This window comes from Hyperoodon ampullatus (genome assembly GCF_949752795.1).
Source record: "Hyperoodon ampullatus genome assembly, chromosome: 9".
Taxonomy (NCBI): Eukaryota; Metazoa; Chordata; class Mammalia; order Artiodactyla; family Ziphiidae; genus Hyperoodon; species Hyperoodon ampullatus.
In genome coordinates, this window is record NC_136922.1 from 34,581,533 (window position 1) to 34,608,748 (window position 27,216).

General features: G+C 38.6%; 1 protein-coding gene across 1 annotated transcript in view; it reads right to left on the reverse strand.

Annotated features, from left to right (window-relative positions):
- DNAH11 (dynein axonemal heavy chain 11) overlaps positions 1 to 27,216 on the reverse strand; it is a gene marked incomplete at its 5' end in the record, with an annotated part of 313,916 nt that overhangs the window by 186,018 nt on the left and 100,682 nt on the right. Inside the window, 6 exons of the mRNA XM_079711490.1 lie at positions 202 to 347; positions 465 to 621; positions 3,941 to 4,101; positions 5,936 to 6,067; positions 19,773 to 20,006; positions 23,019 to 23,168. Coding sequence (XP_079567616.1) covers positions 202 to 347; positions 465 to 621; positions 3,941 to 4,101; positions 5,936 to 6,067; positions 19,773 to 20,006; positions 23,019 to 23,168 — 980 coding nt within the window. The remainder of the gene's footprint in view (positions 1 to 201; positions 348 to 464; positions 622 to 3,940; positions 4,102 to 5,935; positions 6,068 to 19,772; positions 20,007 to 23,018; positions 23,169 to 27,216) is intronic.

A 27,216-nucleotide genomic window follows, 5' to 3' on the forward strand; every position in this document is an offset into this window, starting at 1 on the left:
GTTGTAATGAACACTTAAAAAACACGGCTAAAACACAGGAGGTTATTCAAAATAATTCTTCACAATTAACCAGTCTCTCTTATTTTAACCATCTCCTGGGACAGGGAGAGGCAGCTGGAGACCGTGAAGATGAGGTCTCCTGCATTGCTCTCAGGTTCTCTTTCTACTTCTAAGAACAGGAAGAAGCTACAAGCCGCTCACCTCTTCTTCCTGTTTCTGATGGCATCGTGTATCATCTTCACTTGTACTGCCACCACGGAGAGAACTTCCACAGAAATTCGATTGAACTCATCAAAGCAGCCCCAAGCTCCTGTCTGCACCAATCCCTTATAGATATTTCCTATGGACTTAATGATGGAGTGAGGCATTAAGAATGTAACAGAAAAGGGTTTTTAGCTATTAGTTTGACTCATTCCAGGTCAGGAATAATATTGTTAGGATGTATCATTTTATAACTAACTTACTTTGTAGTCCATTTGCTCTGAACAGTTGAATACATAAACCACCATGCCCAGGGCACGGCCAAGATCTTTGGTGGTTTCTGTTTTCCCTGTACCAGCCGGGCCAGCGGGAGCCCCACTCATGGTGAGATGAAGTGACTGAGTTAAAGTAATGTAACACCTTTAAGCAAAAGAAAACACAAATATTACGATCTTCTATGAGATTCCTAGGAGATGTGAGGGACAATCCAATATTTTTTAAAGTTTAAGAAGTCACGGTCTAAGAATCTGGTTGTAACACAAAATATTGACACATCTCTGATTTGTTCATGGTAAGAGTCAGGATAATATCAAATTTAATTTTAGGTTGGCTGTTTAAAAGTAATAGAGAAGAATGAACTGCTTTATTTGTCTCATTTCCTAAGAGCTGTATGTTTGAATACAAATGACACTTAGTTTGCAATGCTCCTGAATTTCTGATATTTCTAGGTAAACATATTATTAATATGGCAGACATCTCCAACTACTGTTTATAAAAGAAAAATAGATATCTTGGATGATGAATGAATGAAACACTAACTTCATTAAATGGCTATTTAATAAATACATTAAGAGATGAGATATGTAAACATAAATACAGAGTATGCAAATAATATATACCTATTTCACTGTAAAAAGCAAATATAACAAAGACGTAACAATTTATTACGTTAAAATGTATTCAGGAATTCATTTTGAACATGTCGCTACGTGTGTTTAGATTATGATAATACTTATTTTTGCAGGAAAGATTCAGAGGTCCTTAGACTGAGGAAAATTATGCAAAGACAGAATTTAATACTTGTAAAAGAAGGAAACTAATAAATGGTGAGGACCTAACGTGAGGTTTCTGCAGACTCAAGAATTATTTTTGTCTTAGTACAGACAGTGGATCTAGCGGGAAGACACACACACGGAAGACCCAGGACTAGTGTCTACTCTGCCACTCATCAGATAATCTTAAATTACATTTCTGACATCAACATGCCTCAGTTTTCTCCTCCATGAAATGAGGTTTATCGTAGGACTTTATTAAGAAAGCCAACCCAACACGGTGCCCAAGTGGTGATGGCAATGGACTGCTAAGAAGGCCAAAGGTAAATGCCTTAAAAAATTCAAAGTACTATGCAGATAGAAGCAATTACTTATGGAAATGGAGAGTGTTTCTACATTTTACAGCCATCACGTTTCAGAGCATCTTACAATGAATATGGAAATGAAAGACCCCTGGACTAGGAATTATAGCACTTTTTATGGTACAGACTATGCCCTATTAATCTTTTCTTGTGGTTCCAAATTTTGCCTGACATATGACCACTTATATGCTGCAGACTACGTTTCTTCCCTGCCTTCCAGCCAGGAGCAGTCAAGTGACCAAGCTCCAGCCAACATGCTATGTACTGAAATGAGTGTGCTAACCCTGGGATGCCTCCTTTGAGACATTTTCCCCTTTCCCATTGGCTGAAACAAATGTGCAAACCACGTGTAGCATGTCGGCCACCCAGAAGCCTGGACCATCCTCCTCGGGAATGTCACACAACTGAGACCCCAGCTGCTACGTTATCGAAGGCCTTATATTCTGGGTCTCTCTGGAACAGCGGCTTAGCACCCCCAAACCAGTCCACCTGTGTTCCAGCCCAAGTCTCTCAGTTACAAGCTTGGTTGACTTGGTTCTCTGAACCTGCCCACATAGGGGAGAAGGAAATGCTCTCTGTCCAGTCTACCACACAGGGGGAAGGTCGGCATCAAACAAGACGTAATGAAAGTGTTTGAAAGGCAGCATTGTGTTAATGTAAGCAATTAGTAAACAACCCGAAGAATGAAATGGGAAAGAAACGTACATAGTGCGAACATCTTATACAGCCCTATTCACTCTATAAAAGGAACATTCATCTTCCTTTTAACTTCCAAATAAACCACATAGTGATCTTTAAATTAAAAAGTTAATAAGCTATTGGCCTAACACACTGGTAATTTTTAAAAATGCCTCTTCCCCATTTCTCCTGTATGCTGTGCCTCCCCCCACCCCCTGCTCTATGTGCAAGGGCACGTATACAGCAGGCTCTGGCATTTGCAGTTTTGACTCTTCAAGCGATTTTGTCAAGCTACAAAGTTTAATCTCTCACCCTGAAAGCAGTACATAAATTAATTAAGATAGTGAACACTGACTTTTAGTTAGAGACAAGTTAAAGGGAACTGAATTAGAGAAACAATTGCAGAAGCCATACGATTTATCAAGGATAACATCACGAGCAGATTAGTGTGTGCAAGAAAGATCACAAAGCTAGTGAGGGAAATCCATCAGCCTCCAAGGGCCACCACTACCCAGCTCGACAGACAGACTTGCAACCGTCTGCCCTTCCGTTCCCAGATAAAGTATACGGCATCGTGGTAACTGGATAACTGGGAACATGCACATGATCTTGAGGTGTGAATTCTCTTTCATGAATAGCAAGGACTAAATATGCTTTCTCCCACCAAATAATTCAGCAGAGGTTGGAATACGAACAAAGAATCTCACGTCAGTGTGACATATCCTTACCTCTACAACATTCTGACCGTGTGCATCTATTAACTTGGAGTCAAGTGGCAATGAACATTTAAGAATCCCTTGCTCCCTTGACAGGCTTGAGCCACACTGGGCTCTGTGTCTGCCAACCTCCTTTCCATCTTAGAAACTTTTTACTTGTCTTTGCCTGTAACTTTCTGGCCCAGGATGTTTCCATAGCTGGTTCCTTGTTATCATTTGGGTCTTGGCTCAAATGTCCTCTCATACAATCTATAGCAGGCTCTCCCTTCAAGACACTTTCTAACCTATCACCCTGTTTTATTTTTGTCACAGCATATATTACCACCTAACACAACTTTGTTAATTTGTTTACTGTTCCTCTTCATTCCCAGACACTGACACACCACACTCCCCTAGAAAGTATGCTCTGAGAGAGCAGGAACCCTACCTGCTTGACCCTGGGACAGTTCTCAGCACAGTGCTTCAGACGTACTGTATATGATGAATCATTCTGTTCTCCTTTTCTTCCTTTCACTGTATGTAATCCTTCAAAAATGAATTCAATATAGGCAATTCCCGTTTTTACACTTCTAATAAAGGGAGGTAGTTTTTACACTTCTAATATCAGGGTGTTAGCCATAAATAACCAGAGAGAATGGACTCCAAGGTCAAAGACGCTGCCTTGAGCCATATTAACTGCTCATGATTTCATGATGCGTATACCACATAGCGACTGTAATTCTGCTTTTCTAATTTGGTTCTCTTTAACGTGTCTCTAACACCAACATTTGCTATGTACTCAATTAGTGCATTTACATTCTGCTTTCGTACAGTTTTGCAATTTGTTCATCATTTTCTCACAGTCCTTTATTTTCAATCTCAGACATCTTTACCCATGCTGGGGAACTTTTGGCTTGGTTTTTCCCATCTGACTCCAACTTAACATTGTTACCTGTCAGTTAGAGGAGTGATCACTAGTCGAGGGCTGTTTCCTAAATATTCATAGAAGTACTGCAACTGGGCATCACAAATATTAACGAGGCAATGTTTCTGGGTGTCCTCCCACCGGTGACGAAGTTGAGAGCGCCAAACAAAAGCGTGGGGAGTGACGACCTAAAAACATCACATGATCATCACATACGGGACACTGATAGTTTTAAGGTCACAAATGTAATCTATTAATCTAATCAACTTGGTTGAGTCGCATTTTACTCTTTAAAAAATCTCACAAAAGGTAAGTCTCTTGTATGCTATTGCAAATTGTAACTGCATGTAGATGGTTGAATACATAATCAGAAATATGTGTGTAATAAACGTGTTCATTTTAAGAAGGCTATTACTGTAAAACAACATCCATTTGTTGAAGCAATGCTTTTTTCCCTTTTATGAATCACCCCAGGTGATTTGATCACTTTTGTGACTTTATATTCATTACCACTGAAATCAGATGGTAAAATACACTCTGTATTAAAATAGCACATAATCCATTATTTCTGCATGTCAGAGATATAAATAAACTATACTTTCAACCAAGTCCATTCTCAAACTGTTCTGCTTTCAGTAGAGATTTCCACGTCATTTTTCATTAAACCAAACAACAGTGTTTTTTTCGTTGCTATTCCTTCTTATTTTACTCAATTCTATCCATTATTTTCCCAGTTTGAAAAAATAATTCCAGTCTCTTTCAAAATCCAATTGACCCAAGGATTTCTTAGGAATCACTGGAAGTTACCAAAATTATTATCTACTCATTTGTCTGATATCTACATAAGTCTCGACATTGCATATTTATGCATACTAAATGAGCAGGAATTAGACAGTCTATCTCTTTTAAGTACAAAATAAAGAACATATTTTAAATCAAAATTTATCCTGCTGCAAGCAAGTCACCACTGATAAAACATAATAAAATATGCAAGGTCATATTCAAAGAGTAGTTATCAATGGCTCATCATCAAAATGAGAATACACGGTAATCGTGTTTTGCAAGGATCAGTTTTAGATTAGCAATTAAGCAACATTCTTCACTGATGGTCCTGAACCTGGATCAAGAAGTTTTTTTTTTTAACTTTACGCTTAAATAAGGAAGCATTTGCTAGGACTTTGTGAAGAGAATTAAAATTCACTTTGATTTTAATAAATTGAGAAGGAACTAGAAAAACAACAGCAAACATCTCACAATACAAGCATGCATTCAAATTGTGAAAGGAAATGTCACCCTCAAAAAACAAAAGGGATTTGGAAGAAGCAGGTTAAGGGCATGGTATGTCAATTTTGTTCACTAGACAAGCGTATTTCAGACATTTTAAGTAGCAGTGTATTTTGCAAAAAGGGTGAGAGATTCTCCTTCCGCATTAAACACTGCCGGTATCTAAGAGACACGTGGACTTTTTAAAGAGATAAGAAGGTTAATAACACACTGAAAGGATTAGAAAATAACTTCTTTAAAGAAAGTAATTTAGCTGTGAATGGAAAAGACAAGGGGTGGCCAACATTTCTCTTTCTTTAAAAGGAAAATAATCAAAGGCACACAGAGATGGTTTAGGTGGTACACAGTCTTACTGCTACTGGCTGGATAAGCCACAGTGGTGGTTATCACAGGTCAATGGACAATTATGTGTAGAGAAGCCGGAAGACAGGGAAATGAACACGTGACTTCCTGTGGTTCCTCCATTCTGACTTAATTTTTGGATGATGTGAATTAGAGGCTCCTGACTTGGCCAAACTCTTTGGGATATCACTTGGGATAACTCTCATTAGGATAATATATTCACTAACCCAAATAAAAAGTACCCAGAGTAAATGCACTCAGCTTCTTAGGACTAATTAAAATATACAACCTTAAAAAAAAAAAAAAAAAACCCGACTTTCTTAGAAGTACTCTTGATAATAAACACCACTTTTAGGAATCAGCAAAAAACACATGAAACTTCTACAAATAACTTGCCTTCTGAGAAATAAGTTTTGCCACCACATCTCTGGCATGGACATCTATGGTACAAATTGTCATGATCTTCTGCCTGTCTCCAGGTAGAAGTTCTCCCAGCAGAAGTGCAATCAGTGTATTCAACTGAGAAATCTAGAAGGCATATTTTTTAGAGGTAATAGTTACAAATACAGAATCTTACAGCTCAATAGTCTTTATATTTGTAAAGGTCCCTTTAGTTCACAAAACTATTTCAAATACATTGTCCCAGCTGGCTGTCAAACCACCCTGGGGGTAGGAGCAGGAGGGAGAGATTTAATTAAATTAATTAATTTAAATAGAATAAATATTATTACTGCCCCTCCCCACCTCCGCCTTCTGAGCTGAGACTCAGAGAAGACAGGTCAACCTGCAGATAATGACAAAGCCAGAGGTAGAAGCAAAGTTTCTTGGCTGCACTGAACTCACTCTCCATGTAACCACGATCTGGTCTGCAACTTTGCTGGAATAGAAAGACTGCAAAATTTTAAAAGATCAAACTGAGTTAATATCTGTCAAAATATAATAAGAACTAAATACTAAGTGCTGTTTTGTTTGGTTAGTTTTGGGTTTTGTTTGTGTGTTTTTGCATGGGATATAGGATGATAACTGAGAAAAGATTTAAACAGTACAGCTGATGACTAACCCACTTAATTCTTATTTATACCCCTATTCTTGTCTAAACAAGAATTGTCTTGCCCACCAATTTCTGAGATCAATAGTTTTCAAACTACTGGTCTCTTTTTCTAGAATGGAAAGGAATGAAATGGAATGGAATGACATGGAATAGAAAGAAATAAAAATGCTGCACTACAGTAGTAAGAATATGTACTGTTTTGTGAAAGTTTATTTCAGTTTCATACTTGAGTGTATACGTATGTATGTAAACTTGATCTGATATAAAATATATCTTACTGTTAATTGTGGTCAGAAAGTTCTGAAGGATACTCTCAGGTGGTCATTTTGTTAGCATGCTTATTTACATAAAACATTCCTGTCTTACTCAAAGCTTATTAACAACAACAACAAAATTCTGCCTTATTCCAGGGTATCATATTGTAAAACTATACTGTCCCCTTTCCTGTTTAGCTCTGCAAAGGACAGTCAATGACAAACTGTTAGATCCTGAAAGAACTGGTTGCAAGTGAATATATCATATCATCAAAGGATCTCAAACCTTTGTACCTACTGTCACAAACATATTCCCTATAGTACTATTACCACATTCCAGAAAACACCAAACAATGCAGACTGCCCAGAGACTGCTGTGCAGCTGCACTGGAGAAGATTCTATAATTACAGTAAGCATGGAGAAGGCAGGCAGGATGGCATAACCGCAGGATGAACAATTCACATTAAATCAGAGTCTACAACGTGCCAGGCACTAACTAGGATTATTGTCTGTATCATCTCATGTAATCTTCACAATAATCTATTATCCTCATTTTGCAGATGAGAAAATTGACTCGTAGGCATATTAACCACACTTGCTAAACAGGGCAGGGGGAATTCAAATCCAGACACTCTGACTTCAGAGCCTGAGTTCTTACTGATCACATCATATAGATTTCCTGTACCAGCCTCCACAAGATCAATCCACCCACCACTTTCAAGTTGGACAAATGGTAGTTATGCAAAAAGTATTCCAGAGAGACTTAAAATCAAACACAATGAACAAGTGGTTCAAAGGAATAAAAAATACGTACTTTAGACATTCAGCATATACAACAGCCTTATAGCTGTTGTTGTATATTCTACTTTCAATATCCTACATCTATAAAATGTAGTTACATGAGAAGAAAAGCAGAGGCGATTATTATTTCATGTATGCCATGTTCAGTGTTCATGATGATTTTCGGTTCCATGAGGGCAAGGTCTGCATCTGTCTAGCTGAGTGCTTTGTCCCCAGAGCCACTAGCTGTTGAAAAGTAGGTGCTCAGGGACTTCCCTGGTGGTGAAGTGGTTAAGAAACCACCTGCCAATGCAGGGGACACGGGTTCGAGCCCTGATCCGGGAAGATCCCACATGTCGCGGAGCAACTAAGCCCGTGCGCCACAACTACTGAGCCCATGCACTGCAACTACTGAAGCCTGCATGCTCTAGGGCCCGCGTGCTGCAACTACTCAAGCCCGTGCGCCTACAGTCCTACTCTGCAACAAGAGGAGCCACCGCGATGAGAAACCTGCGCACCACAACGAACAGTAGCCCCCGCTCACCGCAACTAGAGAAGGCCCATGCGCAGAAACAAAGACCCAACGCAGCCAAAAAACAAACAAACAAACAAAACTGAAAAGTAGGTGCTCAGTGTATGCTTGAGTACTGAGTAGATGACTGAATGAACAGTAATAGTGTATACACATGTAAGTTTCTCAACAAAATTTATAGGCATGTTGGTTAGAAAGAAGGTACTTTGGCATTGGATATTTTCTACCTCGGTCAAGATATCCAGTCTCTAGAGTCACAAATCTTACACCAGTACCAGTACTTGGTTAGAAAGAGTTGGTTTCAACAACAGTAATAATATTTGATGTCTCTTAAGAACATTTTTCAAGTGCTTTCACAAGCAATGTCTTGTCTGAGCTTCCCTGTGATTTCTCCATTATTGATTCCATTTTTACAAAAGTTCTATCAAGTGACAGATGATTAAAAATACAGCTCATCAACATTATCTGGACAGCATTATATGTTGGGAATCTTATACTGTCTCTCAAGATTAAACTTTCCCAATGATGCTCTTTTCTAAGTAATAAAATTCTGTACCCACACACACACAAAAATAGTAGTTATAAAATATCTATCATCTGGACAGTGGCATCAGGCAGCAATTACTATACATTCATATTGTAACTGCATACAAGTTTATGGTCTGTGACATATATAAAATGTTCCTCAGCAGCTTTTAAAAAATATATACTTTATCATGTAATCAGCACTTATTCTTGCCCTTGATTAAAGAAACGTCACATGATTTTCTACTGGATCAAGGATGTTTGTCCCAGTTCAAAAACATACCTCTGAAACTCAAGTGGCTGTTTTCCTGGTACACCTTGGTTTAGCTGGAGCATATGTACAGTGTATCTTGAACCAGAAAGAAGCCTACCTTTACTTACAGTCCAAACTCCTATCCATGAACACAAAGGCTTCCATGACCTCCCATCACTCTTTTCCCACCTGACATCACTCCAACCATCCTGGCCTTCTTTTCGTTTCTCCATCATGGTTGTTTCAAGGTCACAGAGACTGTTTCACCTGTCTGGAGTCATTTTCCCTCTGATCTTTGTACAGCTGGCTTCCTCTCATTATTCAAGTCTTAGTTTAAGCTCACCTCCTCAGATCAGCCTTCCTTGGTCATCCTATTTCCACTTACTCAGTTATTCTACATGTTCCTAATTTATTTTCTTCATGGTTCTTACTAGTATCTTATCATTCACTTAGTTACTTCCTTGTTTACTGTTTGTCTCCTCTGCTTGACTGTAAGCTGTCATGGAGCAAGGTCCTTATCCGTCTTATTCAACACTACACTCTCACATGTAGCATAGCAGCCAGCACAAAGCATGTGCTCAGGAAACACTGGTATGAATAAACAAAGGAAGAAATGAATGACAGCAATAATACACACCTGAACAACATTTTGTTCTCTCGTCCCCTCATTCACACAACACTAACATGGTTACTGTTTCCAGAGCTTATAGGCCAATGAGGAATGCAGATAAATAATTACAATTGTTTTGCTAGGGCAGGTACAAAGTACTATGACAGCACGCAGAAATAGGACCTTGCTTAATCGAGAGCCTGGAAAGACATTTTACAGGAAAGGGTATTTATGGTGAGACCTAAAGAGTGAGTACGATTTAGGCTGTATAGAGTTTAGGAGTTTCCCACCCAGGGAGGCAGTGTTTAAGCCACAGGAAGCAGCTCAGGATATGTCAGGTGGCCCTGGGAGGGAACTGAAAGAAGCCTGGGATGGTGAGAGTGAAACGGAGAGGCAGACCAGGTATGTAAGGATGCTGTAGAGGAAAGCGGGGTCCCAAACATGCAGGGCTGGGCCAGCTTTCTGAGAGTCTGAACTTCAATCCAAGGGCAAGAAGACACTGGTGAAGGGTTTAGGGAGGTGGGATGATAATCGGATGTGTGTTTCTGAAAGATTTCTCTGCCTCTAGTATGATTAATTGGAGGGAAACAGGATTGGAGAAAAAAGACCAGAGAAGAGGATGCTACACTCATGGCAAGAGAAGAGTAGCTGGGACTAGATTATTAACAAAGTAGTGAAGGAAACAGTAAGAATAAATATATTTAGGGCAACTGAAGAGACTTGGTGGTTGACTGGGTATCAGGTGAAAGAGGAGTCAAATGTGCTTCTAGTCTGAGCAACTGGTGAAGAGTGTCGGTGTTTTTTAATGAACTTGGGAAGCACTGAAGAAGTAGGTTTGAGAAGAGTAAATGTATTTTGAATGTTCTAGGCTGGACGTGCCTGTAAAATTTCCAATGGACAAGTCCAATATGCCCCTGACTCCACTTCAGGAGAAAGGTCTGAGCTGGAGGTCAAAGTCACCAGCATATTACAACAGAAACTGAGCAGCCATACGGGCAGATGAGATTAGCCAGGAATATGTGGTGTGGTAAAAAGAAAAAGGGATCTAAGTCAGAGCCACAAGGAACAGTTAAGAGGCAGGACGAGGAAGAGGAACAAGAAAAGGAAACTGAAGAATAACCCAAGAAGTATGTGGAAAAGTGGAATTCAAATAAAGATGAATATAAGGGAAGAGGGCATTTGAAAAGGAAGTATTTCTAACGTTAAAAAAACAGAAATATACCCAGTCAAGTGATTAGAAATGGTTCTTGGAGAGAGATAAGGATGAAAAAATGGAACGAGTAAGTATAGATATTTAGTTCAAAAAGCTTGGTTATGGGCTTCCCTGGTGGCGCAGTGGTTGAGAGTCTGCCTGCCGATGCAGGGGATACGGGTTCATGCCCCGGTCTGGGAAGATCCCACATGCCGCGGAGCGGCTGGGCCCGTGAGCCATGGCCGCTGAGCCTGCGTGTCCGGAGCCTGTGCTCCACAACGGGAGAGGCCACAACAGTGAGAGGCCCGCGTACCGCAAAAAAAAAAAAAAGAAAAAAAAGCTTGGTTATAATGTAAGTTCCAGCAACAGAGTAGAAAATGGAAGGAGGTGTGACATCAAGGAATACTTTTTGGTGGTTGTATTGTTTTTAAGCAATGTGAGAGACTTGGGAATGTTTAATTGCTGATGGGAATGAGCCAGTGGAAGAATCTGAAGACACAGTAGAGAAGGAAGTCACGGAAATCCTGCAGACGAGACCCAAAGCACAGATGGAGACAAGGCTCCAGATGATCACAGGCCATCCTTCCATTTTAACAAGAGGACGGTGCAGAGGGCAGAACACCAGCCCCATTGCCATTGATCTAGTTCCTCTCTGATGGCATCAGCAGATAATAAGAACTAACATTTATTGAGCGCTTACTAGCTAACATATCTAACAAGCATTATTATATATGTGTGCATGTGTATGTATATATATAGTATGTGTGTGTATAATATCTTATCTTTGTGTATAAATACATACATATATTTCTAATTTAATCATCACACTAACTCTGTGGGGAAGGTACTATTATTATTCTCATTTTATATATGAGAATACGAGGTAATTTGCCCAAGATCACACAGTTATAAATGGTGGAGCCAGGATGTAGTACAGGATTCTAGGATTTTATTGTATATTTTATAAACCCAAAAGTTTCCCATGTGGATAACATATTCATTAACAGAACACCTTGGCCAGACAAGAGTTGACCTCTAATGATTCCGGTGGATGGAAAGAGGTAACTAGGCATCCCCCTCCTATAAATTCTCATGTTTAGATAAACATGGAAACAATTCCCAAGAAAGAGACATGAATCTTGATCACTGAGGCTTATATGTTACAAATGTCTAAGACACCACGGTGTTCTTCCAAAGAGGATCAGCTTGCTTGGTGGGACGATGGTGAGCTCACCATGAAGGAAGGTGTCAGGCATACACAGTAACACACTCAAGATCAGAGAGAAGGGCTGGTTCCCGATACATAATGGTGGTTGATTCTCAATTTTGTCCTCACCCAGCTCCTACGGCAGTATGGTATAAAGAGGCTATGTCTGTGAACTTAAAGAGATACGTCCCTAAATACTATAGGTTAAATAAAGCAACACAGGAAGAACATTTTCCTTGTAGTAGCAGAATCACTGCAATTTTACCAGGATCAAGGCATGGCAGGTTTCCCAGCTTAGGCACACCCAAGCCACAGCAGCAAAGAAGCTGGAAGCGCCCCTCGGTAGAAATGTTAAGATCTGGAGCTTGTAGTCCTCAGCTCAGCAAACTGAAGTGAACGCTACAAGGTAACTACTACAGCACTTTGGGAGTCAGCTACCAGAACCCTCAACCTCTTTCCACCTGGACATACACAGAAGTAATGCTCTCTGAGTCTCTTAACAATAGCAACAAGATCTCTAATCCCGAAACTCACCAATGTTTCAACTTAAGCAATATCAGAAACAATGGATTTTCATTTCAGCTAGAACAAAGAAAATTGCCAAAGAGACCAGGTCCCACACTCTCTGACACTATCAGGTCATGGGTTGTGGAATCTCGGTTTATCGCCTCCCTTTGCACTGTTCGTTTCCTACTTCTTCAGTCATATTGCGAAAACCAGCACAATATTGAGCAATGTATGTCAGAGACAGTGAGCATAATTACCCCATTCCTGACATTAATGGAAATGATGCTAATGTTTCACTATTAAGCATGATTTTCTCTGTAGGTTTCTGGTAGATAATCTTCATCAAGTTATCAAGTTTCTTTCAGATGTTATGTGGGAAAAGAAAAAGGTGTAAAAATTGATAATCAAAGCTCCCACCTTAAGAAACTTGAAAAAGAGAGGCAAATTAAACTCAAAGTAAGTAGATGAAAGGAAGTAATCAAGATAAAGCAGAAATCAGTGAAATATAAAACAAACAGTAGAGAAAATCAACAAAATCCAAGATTAGTTTTTTGAAAACTTAAATAAAGTTGATAAACAGATTACAAATAAAGGAGAGAAAACACAAATCACCAACACCAGGAATGAAAGGGGGACACGATGCCAGGTCCTCCAGATGTGCTAAGGATAACGTCGATATAGGAAGACCAACTCACATCAATAAGTTTGAAAACGCAGATCAGGGGTGGATGACAGTTTCCTGTAAAGGGCCAGACAGTAAATGTTTCGGGCTTTGAGGGGTACATGGTCTCTAATGCAATGACACCACTTAGCCAGTGAAGCGTGAAAACTACCAAACACATAGGCGCCGGGCCAGATTTGGCCAGATGGCTGTAACTTGCCAAACCCGGACTTGGAAAAAATGGGTAAATACCTTGAAAAACAGAAATTCCAAAAACTGACACAAGAAAAAAAGAAACCAAAAAAGCTACACAACAGCATGTACATAAAAGAAATCAATTTATAATTTATAAAGAAAGAAAACCCCAAGCCCAGATAGCATTACTAGTGATTTCTATAATAAACTCTTTCACATGAAAATGCAATACTTTCCAATTCCTTTTAAGGAGCATAATCCTCATCCCCAAACCGGCAAAGATATTATAATAAAAGAAAACTACAGATAAATGTTCCTTATGAATATAAATGCAGAATTTCTGGACAAATTAGCAAATAGAATCCAGGAAAAAAATATATACATCTATAAATGGTAACACATCATAAATGCAAAGTTGCCTTAGCATTCAAAAATTCACCTTAGTAACAGAATAATAGAGAAAAACCACAAGAATATCTCAGCAGACTTGAAAAAGTTCAACTCCTCTTCAAAATAAGAATTCTCAGTATGTAGTAATAGAAGGTATTCCCCTCTATTTGAGAAAGGTCATCTACAAAAATCTAGAACTACTATCGTACTTAATGGTAAAACATTGTTCTTCCCTAAGACTGGGATTACTTCTATTTAACATTATATTGAAGGTCGTAGCCAATTCAATGACTCAAGAAAAGGAAATAAATGGCAAAAGAGAATGGAAGGTCAGAAGTAAAACTGTCATTATTTACAGATGGTATATTCATGTACATAGAAAGCCTGTGAAACTATATTAAAAAAAAAAAAAACCTACTACAACGAGCAAGCAAATGTGGCAAAGTCTCAAGACACAGGTAAATATTAAAACATCAATATATTTCTGTATACCAGCCACAAACATTAGAAAATTTAAAATTAATTAGCATATGTTTACAGCATCAAAGCATATCAATTATCTAAAAATAAATCTAGCAAGAAATGTATAAGACCTCTGCATTGAAAACTACAGAAAACACTGTTCAGAGAAATTAAAGAAACCATTGGAACAGGGCTCTATTTACGAGGTACCTATATTTAAATTTAAACTTTCTTACCATTTCTATTATTTCTGTGGTTACTGGTCTACTCAAGTTTTCCACCTCATTTTGAATTAATCTTAGAAACAGTGTTCACAGAAAATTATCCATTTAATTTAGATTTTCAACTTAAATGTTAGTATAAAATCACATGTAGTATTGTACAGTCTTCTAAAAAAAATCTCTTTCTCATACAAGAGATTTTTCTTTTCCCTATCCCTTTGTTGTTTCTGCTGTCTCTTCTGAACTGCAAATCTTTGTCAGTGTTTGATCTGTTCAAAGAACCAACGCTTGAGTTAATGGATCAGACTGGACTCATGGCCTATATGGGTAACAAATCTCTTTTTCTGTTACCTCCACTTATTGTGGGGATCTTGAGTTACTTCAGGATCTGTTCTGCTTTCTTCTCTAGAACAGGAATTGGTAGACTACAGGTAATGAGCCAAATATGGCCCACCACCTGTTTTTATAAATAAAGTTTGATTGGCACTCAGCATGCCCATTCATTTAAAAATTGCCTATGGCTTCTTTCCTACTCCAACAGCAGAGAGGAGTGGTTGTGAAAGAGATTACAAAGCCCATAAAGACTAAAATATTTACTATTCCTTCCTACACAGAAAAAGTTGTCCAACCCAAGATCTACAGTCAAGACACAGTCATGGCAGAAGTCCTCAATAAACGTCTCACTTTGTTTATGAAGTATTTCTCAGGCCTTTATCCTGGGGACAAACACTCTCACTGATAATCTTTTGGGATGTACAGGAGGCAGGACTGGTTCCAACTGTCCACCTCTTACATATTCATTACTTATCACTGACCATGGACCATAAGCCCCACATGTTTTTTACCTTTACTGAACCTCAGTTTGTAATTTCTCTGGAAATTTTTTCTCTCTTTTATCATTGGGATAAAATAGACTTATCATGGCAATAGTTTCTTCTTTTTAATATGTTTGGACTGTGATTTTCTCTGCTCTTAGTCATCTATCAGTTTGATTCCATCTGTTATCAACTTCTAGGCATTCCTCAAATTATCTGGTCCAGTATTTCCAGGTACAATATGACTTTTTTTCATGTACCCTGTCATTCAATATAATTTTTGACACGTTAAAGTAACCAGGTTGGGCATAAGATGGAGTCGCTCCCGTTACCCACATCAGCAAACCCAAACTTAACTGTTTCTATGTTGGGCTCTCCCAGAAAAACAGGCTTAGGTCAACCAAGCAGTGTTTGCCTGCTCAGCACACGTTACCTGACCTGGCTCCAAGGCTTCCCTTTGCTCCTTACAAGGAAAGTAACCCTGCTTTAATTAATCAGCAAATGCCCCTTCCTTGTTCCTGCTTACTTTGGTCTATAAAAATCTCTCATCTTCTATAGCTCTCTGGAGCTCCTTTCCATCCGCAGACTGAATGCTGCCTGATTGATGAATCACTGAATAAAAGCCTACTAGGTCAGTCAACTGTCTGTGGAAAAATTTTCTTTTAACAGATGAGAGGGGCGGTAGAGAATATGTGCTCTACTCATCATCTTGTAGCTTCCTGCTATTATGAAGCATGAGCCTATCAGATCACAAATTTCTATAAAGACAAAAACAAACAAAAAACTCATTTCCAATAAACACTGTGTAACTGCAGCCTTCACAGGCCTCCCTATTTGGGTCAAAGGGTCAGGGCGAGATAAGAACACTATCAACACGGTATGCAATTGTTTTTGAAAAATTTCTCAACGATTAAAAATGAGGCCAAAAACTGACCCTAAGCAGGAAAATGAGAGTTTCTTTCTTATACATACAGTATTTCTGAATATTTGTGGTCAGAAAGGATAAATAGTTAAATAAGAAAAGCTTTATATTGTTTATTGTGAGTCTTATTAAAAGTACCCTAGGCAATGTCCCAGCACACTTGTAATTAATATTTTGAATGCAAAATGCTTCCATCTCTTTTTTGCTGATTTGCACACAGCTCAATGATAAAGGAAGAATGGAAAAACTTTCTTATCAGATCCCAAGCCTAACCAAATACTTTTGCCAAGGAACGCTCAAATTTGAGAAATTATATTTTATTTGTTTTACTTTCAAAGACTCTGGCAAGGCAGGGATATATATTCAAAATGCATTATTTTTGCCTTTAATCCCAACACTATCTAACATGCAATTACTATATGTCTGGGGGCAAATAAAGTTTAAAGTAATTATCTTCACGTTTCACCTCACTACAATTTGGAACTGAGAACTAAGGAAAGAAATTACTTGTTCAGGTAGATTGTCAGTTACAGCCAACTCTGATTTCAGTTTTGAAATTAAGCTATTTTAAAGGACTGAAGTTCACCTTAAAAACTGCTCACAGTATTAGCAAGAGTAGTTTTAATTAAAAACAAACTCCAGCAGACGGTTACCTCCATTTTTTTTTTTTTTTTTTTTTTTTTTTTTTTTTTTTGCGGTATGCGGGCTTCTCACTGCTGTGGCCTCTCCCGCCGCGGAGCACAGGCTCCGGACGCGCAGGCCCAGCGGCCATGGCCCACGGGCCCAGCCGCCCCGCGGCACGCGGGATCCCCCCAGACCGGGGCACGAACCCACGTCCCCTGCATCGGCAGGCGGACTCGCAACCACTGCGCCACCCGGGAAGCCCCCTCCATTTTTAAAGAGCGAAAACTAATGGGTTTCAATTTAGATGCACACACTTCTCACGACCCAAACTGCAGCTTTAACAATATTCAAATGTTAGCTGCTCTTGTGTGCATATTAGTATCAGTGGCAACATTGAAATGCTGTATTGAAGGCATGTGTTGCCTGGTCTGTCAAACATTTCAATTCATGCTGGAAGTGTTTCATAATTAAGCCCGTAAATGCTGTCTTCATAAACCACCCTCTTTGTCTACTTCTCATCTAACATGAAAAAGAAGCATTATTATAACTCGAACAAAATGGAAAATTTTAAAACTATTTTAAAGGAGAAAAAAGCTAAATTTTCTTAATTAGCTGAATAAGCTAAAGCTACTGGAATATAAGTAACTTTAGCTCTAAGAATAAAAAGGATCAACCCTTACATTTAGGTCTCTAATCCATTTTGATTTTATTTTTGTGTATGGTGTTACGGAGTGTCCTAATTTCATTCTTTTACATGTAGTTGTCCAGTTTTCCCAGCACCACTTATTGAAGAGGCTGTCTTTTCTCCACTGTACATTCCTGCCTGCTTTATCAAAGATAAGGTGACCATATGTGCATGGGTTTATCTCTGGGCTTTCTAACCTGTTCCATAAGAACCTAGGGGCAGGAAAGGAATAAAGATGCAGATGTAGAGAATGGACTTGAGGATATGGGGAGAGGGAAGGGTAAGCTGGGACAAAGTGAGAGAGTGGCACGGACACATATACACTACCAAATGTAAAATAGATAGCTAGTGGGAAGCAGTCACATAGCACAGGGAGATCAGCTCGGTGCTTTGTGACCACCTAGGTGGGATAGGGAGGGTGGGAGGGAGATGCAAGAGGGAGGAGATATGGGGATATATGTATACGTATAGCTGACTCACTTTGTTATAAAGCAGAAACTAACATGCTATTGTAAAGCAATTATACTCCAATAAAGATGTTAAAAAAAAAAAAAAGAATCAACCCAATGCTGATGACAGGGGAGGCAATAGACAATTCTCATGCACTGATACTGGGAAGGTAAACTTGGCACGATGTTTCAAAGACTTAAGAAGGTATAGTCTCTGACCTAGCAATTCTACATCTGGAAGTTTATCCTGAAGAAATAAAGAAAAATATGTGCAACATGGATGTAAACACAAAGCTGTTTACTACAGTATTATTATTGAGAGCCAAAAATAAAAACCACCTAAATAGCAGTGATAATAACAACAGGCAGTCTTACAACATATTGGGTTAAACTGAATGGACAATTCCTTTATTAACACAGAGGATATTTGAGTAAAACGAAACACATCCACATGCAAAGTACATAGCCAAACGTGAGAGAGGGGGAAACAGAGAGGGGGAAGGAAGAAAGGGAAAGGGTTGGGGGAGAGTGGGTGATAGTCCCTAATGCCAAGGATGTGCATCCAAGCTAGAGCAGTAGAATGAGGTTAACAGACTAATGCCACGGCACCCGAAAGGAGAATTTGAGTAGAGACCCAAACATCGGAGACTGAAGTTTAAATTGCCCACGTGGCAACACAACATTTCTGTTCTCTGCCTCTTATACTCCCTGAGCAAGGCAGGGAGTTAGAATTGAGATGCTGACATAAAGCCAAGATCCTCAGAGTATGACACAGTCCAATAAAAGGTTCTAGAAAAACTCTACCCACCAGCTCAGCGAAGCAAGAAGAAAGCTTGAAACATCTTGGGGCTTTGGATAAGAAAAAAGTCCTCTAAAAAGAAATCAAAATCTCAGGCCTAAGCCATGTGAAGCTATGGCATCCAAAATGACCTTGCCACTATGATTGGTAAATCCCAGACTGAGTAATTAACCACAAAATTAATCCAGAACTCACAAAACCTGTAGAAACCTCGAGGCAACAAGGAGAAAAACATGTAGGGACATCTGCTCAGTGTAGAACACACAGAATTCCTCCAGAAAAAAAAAGCCAACCTAAAGATAACCTTTAAAAATAAACATACAAAAAATAAGTTCAAATTATAAAAAAAAACAGCCTCAAAGGAACAGAACAACCTAAATAAGACTATTAATGAGATAGAAGAATAAAAACCATAATGAAGACATGTCATTATAAAACTGATTTTTGAAGAACCAAAAAGAACTTTGGTAAATTGAGATATAGTAACTGAAATTAAACTTATGAAATGGGTATGTATTAATAAAAGTGTTTCGGGGTAAAGATGACTGACATCTGCAACTTCCTTTGAAAGCATAATTGGAGAGTCTTACATAGGAGGAAAAAAATATGTACAGTATCTAGGTGTGGGTGGTATACTAGATTCTTGGGAGATAATGGACAAGGATGGATGTTTTTTATTTGTTTGTTTTATTTATTTTTTATTGAAGTATGGCTGATTTATAATGTTGTGTTAATTTCTACTGTACAGCAAAGTAACTCAGTTATATATATATATATATATATATATATATATACACACACATTCTTTTTTATATTCTTTTTCATTATGGTTTATTTCAGGATATTGAATATAGTTCCCTGTGCTATACAGTAGGACCTTGTTGTTTAATGATGGATGTTTTTTAAACCCATGTAGAAAACAAGAAGGACAACACCAAACTATAAAATGGAAAGCTAAACAAATGATTGCTAAAATCTTCCTAGCATCATACCTTGAACACAGAAGACACTCCATAAAACAAAAATGAATGAATGAATGAATGAAGCTTACCTATTCAAGTCCCTTTAAATCTCAAAATCATAAATCTTATAAAATACCTGTTTTTTATGAAAATCCTTTAGGGCCTTTTCGTAGCCTTCCTCTAGCCTACTGAAGGCTATTCCTACATCTGTAGTCCACCAGATTTGTGAGCTAGTTAGTGCGACTTGAGCCGGGAAATCAAAAATCCACAATTCCCTGGGTTTGTCCTCATAGGCTGCGATGGCTTCTGTGATAGAACGTCGCACAGTCTCTTGCATGGTCTGTTCCAGCTGCAGAAGCCACGTTTCCACCTTTTGAAGCAAATGGAAGTGTTGTAACACAGGCTTAACTATGGAAAAGGGATTATTCCATCTTCTCATGGGCTTGAAGGCTACACAGTTATATGTATAACAAGCCAGTAAACTACTGATTAATGAAGTCTCTCCTACATGACCCTAGCTTCTGCCGGGATACTGCTCATCTTATTTCACCGACTAGCTGGCTGATAAAATTCCACATCCTAAACAGACAAGGTGTTCTCCATTATTCATTTTTCAGATTTGAAGACCTGATGGTTCTAGACCAAGATCCCCTCTAATAACACACAGTGTTTTGAGAAACCAAGCATCACAGCCAATATACTAGAGTAAAATTCTAGAGATTTGGAAATAATAGGAAATTGATTTTTTAAACTGAAGTACAGTTGATTTACAATGTTGTGTTAGTTTTAGGTATACAGCAAAGGGATTCAGTTATATTCTTTTTCAGAATTTTTTCCATTATGGGTTATTACAAGATACTGAATATAGTTCCCTGTGCTACCCAGTAGGTCCTTGTTGTTTCTCTGTTTGATATATGGTCGTGTGTATCCGTGACCCCCAAACCCTAAGTTATCCCTCCGCCCCCTTTCCCCTTTGGAAACCATAAATTTGCTTTCTATGTCTGTGAGTCTAGGAAACTGATTGTTTAAATGTATCTTTTGATAATTTTTAAATCTACTAAAGATTCTACCCTCAAATCTACATAGTTCCTAGTCTTAAGCCAAAGTGTTTTCAGCAAGTATCTTAATTGTATTCCCTACTGGCTCTCATCCTCACACTTGTCATAAATTAGACAGCAGGAGAGTATGAGAGATAGGACAACTGCCGACTTGTGAAAATCTTTTTAAAAAAAATTCATTTGAAGGTTATTTTGCTCCCACAAATATATTTCAGCCAGTTTTCCATCCTATTCAAATATGCTTTGTTATATTTATCCATATATCTGTTTCTTTGGGATGATATTATATAACAAAAAGGATACCTATACCATTTGCAAATAATTGATCATATCAATAAAAAATAACTATAATAAATAAATTCCAAGGACTATATGAGATCCTGAAGATTATACAACTGATTTCTTTCCCCGCCTCTGTGAAGATGACACAGCATTCATTCCTACAACCTCTTTCTCTGGAGAACTGGGAAGGAGCGGTACATGGTCAGTGAGCTGACAGCCTTCCCTATTGGAAGAAAAAGGGAAGAACCATCCCCAACATCCTAAAAGACTTCTCTCCTGGCTTCCTAGCTGGGCTTTGTTCAGATGCCCGAGAGAGGGTGACCTAATCACTACTGTAGTCACTCCGCACAACTCTTAATGTCACCGAGCAGCAAGCTCCTTTAGTAAATCAGGTATCACTTGATCATATCCCAGATACCCTGGGATCCATGTCCTCATTATGGCCCCCTGTTCTCGAGAACTCTCCAGTCCATCTGGGAAGACCAAACACACATACAAGGTGACACATCAACCCGTGTTCAGAGACTATGCCACCAACGGCAACTCAGCTCAATATAATTTGAGAACTAAGCCCTGATGAGGTGCTTGCTTGATCTCCCACTTCTTGGTCTTTTATCAGCTTCTGTCCGACCCTCTGTAACAAGAATTATCACTTCGCATTATCACTAATTATGTGAATATCCATTTATTCAATAAGCTTAAGAGGTCCCCCAGGACAGGTGCCATGTCTTATTCTTTTCTGGATCTCCAAAAGCCAAACCCAGCAGCTGGTACATAGTAGGTATTCAATAAACCCCTGTCGAATAAAACGCAAAGAGCCGAAACTGGGAGGAACCAATCATAAAAGTGTGGGGGGAAGACCTAAAGTAAAAGCACCTTTTTATAAAACAGGCAATTAGAGGGTAAATGTGCTGCATGTCCAAAAGTCTCTAGCATAAGTTGCTTATATAAAATAAGTTAGAGCACTGTGAAAACTTTCAGTACCAAGGGTTCCTGCTAGCGACACCCACATCTATGGTTGGACTGTCCTCTTTCTGGGCACTATGCCAGTCAGCTAGCAGTCTGCCAGGGGGAGGCAGACAGCAACACACTTTTGTCAAGATAGTTTATGGTGACTTTTTCTAATCATTGTAATAATGTCCTAAAGAGCCCCAGAGATCACAAATATACTTTAATCAAAGTATTCCACCATCTGCTTCCCCTGCATTTGGCAGGATTTTTCTGGTACAATATTAAAAAGCAACAGAGAGGAATAAAGAAAACCCTTGTAAAAAAAAAGGTTGCCATCACATTTCTGCAAGCGACCCTTTAAGGAACCCCCTGCCTCAACCTAAACTGTTCTGCAATACAGGCTACTGTCTCAGTTACCCTGTGGATTAACTCAAGCTATATAAGCATCGTCGTAAAAAGATGCAATTCCTCTAAATCATCTGAAAACACCAAGAGCTGCTTCCTAAATTGTTAAGAGCCATTCTTACAGATAACTGTTAAGAATATGTTTGAGGTGTTTGGCTGTGAGAGAAGAGAGGATGTTAACTATCTGTGTACACGGTAATTAGTGTACATGACATTGGCTTAGCGGACTCAATCAACTTTACTTACGAGCAGCCATTTACAACACCCACGTCAGAATCCTGAACCACAGCCTCTTTAAAACGTGCTTCATTGCAAGGTGCTGCTTCACCCTAACCCTTCCCTGTACTCTGAGCAGGGGTGAAAACAATATGCTCTGTAGGAGACTCAGTCACTGGGTGGCATTTGCTACTAATTCTGGGGTTTACTCGTTCAGTCTGTGACAGTCCCTCCCGTCTGGCTCAACTGTGAGCAAGTCTGAGCTCCTGCAGGGTGCTGAAGCCTGATGATCAGAGTGGGAAGCATGGCGGAGGAGTCCTCTGTCACACCGGACACAGGTAAACGGGAATCTCTGAGCACAAAACTAACCGGAGCCTCATTTGACATGAGTTGATTTTTTCTTGTTCCACTTTTAAAAATTATCCCCCCAATACTTCTCTGGCATAGAGAACCTCATAAGCAAATCTTACATGGCCTGTGCATTCACACTCAGCTGGGAATGGGACGTATTCCTTTTCTTTGCTGTACATTCCAACGGCCCTGTGTGCGGAAACATCCTGATCGTCTTCAAACTGCAGATCTACAATGCTGTCAAAGAGTTTGGAAAGGTGGTGTGTAACCTAAGACGAGATAAGAAGAAGAGATAAGAGCATTTCTTACTGGATATATATTCTGGTAATCTACAGATGTGGCTAAATGAATTCACAAAACTGTCTTTATATCGTTACAGAGATGCCTCAAAATGTTTTTCTTCCAAATAAAAATCACTTCTTCAATTCCAGAGTTTGAAATGACCCAGATGGATAACCCTGATAGGTTATCTATCTTCTCCTTAAAGGCTGGAGACTTACCAACTTCTCTATTTGTAGCATAGTCCTGTAGCAATCATCCTGCTGGGAATTTTGTGGTCAAGTTATTAAAATTCAGACATGGTATTTTACTTACACCATAAAAGACCTTATATTGTTTAAAAAAAAAGCTGTGTTAAAATATTTGAAATGAAAATGTAAATTAGATACAGTCTTATTCTTGGGTCAGGTCCTATGTTGTTGTGCACTTGCTTTGCTATTTACATGAGCCCCAGCATATCTGTTACATCAGAAAGGTGAATGGGATTCCCCCATTTTCACTGACAAAGAAATTGAAGGTAAAGTATTAGGTGACTTCTTCAAGTTGACACTGCTAAGAATAAGTGGCAGTTAGATCTTAAACCTCCAAGTCCAAGCCACATCTACAAAGTTCAAACTCTTTGAGCATCATAACCTTTTGCATCCTAAGTTGTGGGATCTCCAAAAGAACCCCCAGTAAATAGCATACTGAACCCTGTGCAGGTTCTGGACTCCTTGAAAAATAAAACCAAGTTAAAAAGACAAAGAGCAGTACTTGCTCTGCTAGAGGCCAGTTCAGAGATGAAAGCCCAGCTGGCCTCCAAACACAAGAATCAATAAGACTTATCCATCTGGTCATATCAGCACAGACCGGGACCAGCCTCTCCACCCAGCAGGACTGGCAAGGAGGAAAGGAGAGGAAGACGCGTGTTCTGCAGGCTAGCAGTCAGGCAAGCCGCTCTGCCTCCCCGTGGAGGGGACTGAATAAAGGGCAGAGTGAACCACAGGAAGTGTCAGGAATGGGAACAAGAGCTCCCTCCTTACACTTGGCAAAATTACTGTAAAACCTGAGAAGTGGGAAACAGTTTGGTGATTCCTCAAAAAGTTAACTATAAACTTGTCATAGGACCCAGGACATTATACACAGAAAGTTATCTCCAATCCTCTAACAACTCGCTGTCACAGCTGAAGTGGCCAGGAAGTGCACAGGTGTTTAATGGCTTCTACTGTGTAATGGGCCTAGTCAGGTACAAATAATAGTCAGGTACAAAGCTGCGGGATAAATGAGACCTCAACCATCAGACACCCTCACACATCATTGCTTTGGTGAGGAAAGCATTTCAAAAGAACTCCTAGTCCTCTAGTCACTCAGTGGGTGACCAGGAAACACAAACCCCAAGGCTTGATGTTCTCCCATGACTTATACCTGGTGTGTTGGAAGTTGGATATTTTCCTATTCTGCCTTCCATTTAGAGCTTCTGAGAGAACAGGACCATTTTTTTAAACTAACAAGGATGCTGTTGACCTCAGATTTGTTCCATTTCTAATGATATCCCTTTGTACCTGTTAACACAAAATTAAAATTCCTTTTTCCTAGGTTGGTCTTTGGAAAGACTTATTTTACAGTTTAAAAAATACATAAAAACTAATGCCTCAGGGGCCCCCTCTTTGTACCACACTAAAGAAACAGAATGGATTTGAACACTTCAAATCATGAAATTCACTAATTTTGTTGTATCTTGAGTACGTTTCTAAAAGGTTAGCAACAAAAATTGAAATGCTGTTCCACTGGTTTACAGTAAATTAGGTGCATCCACCCACTGGTGCGTAGACAGACAGGCAGCCCCTGCTTTGTACAGTAGTGCGAGACTGTAAAAACCACCATGCAACCTCCACAATCAATGGGCAAACTTACGATTGTGCTTTGGCCGTTAAAAATTTTCATTAAAACATTAAAATCCCTCTCACTCTTGGTTATAAAAGTACAGAGAAATAAAAAGTGTAAACTAATACTTAGTACACTAACTTAAAATACTAAAAAAAAATTAAAAGTTAAGTGTTTTACTCCTTTATAGGAAACTTATCAAGAGTAGTTCAAACAGTGCTTGCCTCCTTCTTCTCACCTTATAACTTAAAATACTGAGTGAGCACCTTCCCTATGCTTTGTGTAGTCGCCATATTCCTTTGGAAGTTTGGATTGGCTGCCAACATTTCATCCTTTGAGGTCTCCATGTCCTGATATTTCTGAGAGTTTCTTTAATGTCAAGTTTTTTTTTTTTTTTCCTGGTATCACTTCCTCTAGGACATCTTCATCCTTTTTGTCACAACCAGTGTTTACATTTATATCAATGAGTTCATTTTCACTATAATCCTCTGGCTGCATATTTAGAATCTCTCAAATGGTGTAGTGTCATTTCCACAGTCACCTTTCTCTTCCATAGCTACATCTATGATTCAAATTTCACATCTAGCGTCATCAATTTTCACTTCTTTGCATTACTATCAACTTCATTACTAATCCCCTCTTTTGAAGGTTTATTTTTGTACACCGTCATGGGTTCTTCACTGGGGACAAGGTGGTAACACACTACGTTCTTTGCTGATTACGTCAGAATCAAACAACAAATGTGTGACAGCCGACCACAGACAGACTTTGAAAGGTGTGACGTAACTGGTCACGAGTCAAGATGTACATCTGTTACTGACGTGGTGATTTTTGTGGACTGAGGAGGCAGCAATGAAGTTTGTGCCCCTCGAGATCACTCACAGTTAACACACCGTAGTATGTGAAATTTGAACCATGTTATTGGGGGAACAGAGTTAAACTAATCCTTGGTAACTGAAATTTGTATTTTTCAGATCTGTGCACAGGGAGAGCTGCCTTTTTAAGAGCTGACATTTATCTAACTGTAAATAAAGTCAAAAATATTTACTCATCTAGGTAATTTTATAATTTAAAATGCAAACTAATACAGCAATCAGATCAGCAGTCTACTCTATGTTCACCTAGAAAAGAAAGGGAAGAAAAACGAAGTCATATAGCTTCTACATATGCTTCTATGTATATCTTCGATGTATTGCTATGTCCTAGTTTCCCTGTATGGCTACTATACATTCACAAAGCTTACCCCTTGCTTTTTGCCTATATCTCATTTCATATTTGCCTCATCTATGAAAGATGCTGCTGCTGATTAACTGAGATAAAATAGACACAAAGTCCTAATATCACTCCTGGCATGATGAACACCTCAGGATTCATTCATATGTAGTCATTAACTCATTTATACATAATGATGGTAATACTCATGATAGTATTTGTGAGAAGATAAGTAATGTCCAAAATGTAGGCGGTCCTGTCTATTGTGAATATTATCCTCTAGAACAAGAGAAAAATGAGTCCTTTATTTTTACATGTACAAAAATTTAAGTCTGTCAAAATGTTGAATAGTTTATTGCTGTGTTTTATACTTTTAATAATACTCAGTATAGGTGACAGTATAGGGAAATGGACATGCAACACTGTTGAAAGTCTAAATATGCAAAAACTTTCTAGAAGTTGGTTAAATCAGTTATAGCACTTTCTTATAATGAAAACGTTTATCGACATTAAACATCATATTGTAGAAGAATATTTCAATTTTGATTAAGTATATATGTTCTTACCTACACAAATACAGACATATAAAGAAAAACTATAACCACTCAAAACTAGCATCTAGGAGTATGTTATTCTGATCTTTAGTATTTTTATATATTTCAAATTTTCAATAGTGAACATGCAATTATATAATTCAGAAAGACTAAATTTGTTATAAATTTTGTAAACCATTATAGCCAATCCTAGGTATTGGGTATTGCTTGGTTTGCTTTTACCAAAAATAAAATCATAGTATACATAATATTTTGCAATTTGATTTTTCACTAATTAATATAACTTGGACATGCCTATACTATCAGTGCTGATTCTGTATTTCTTCCTTAACATTTTTAGCATGTGTATGTAACTATACATAGATATGCTGGCAATACAAACTCTTGAGTTTTTAAATAACCTTTTGAA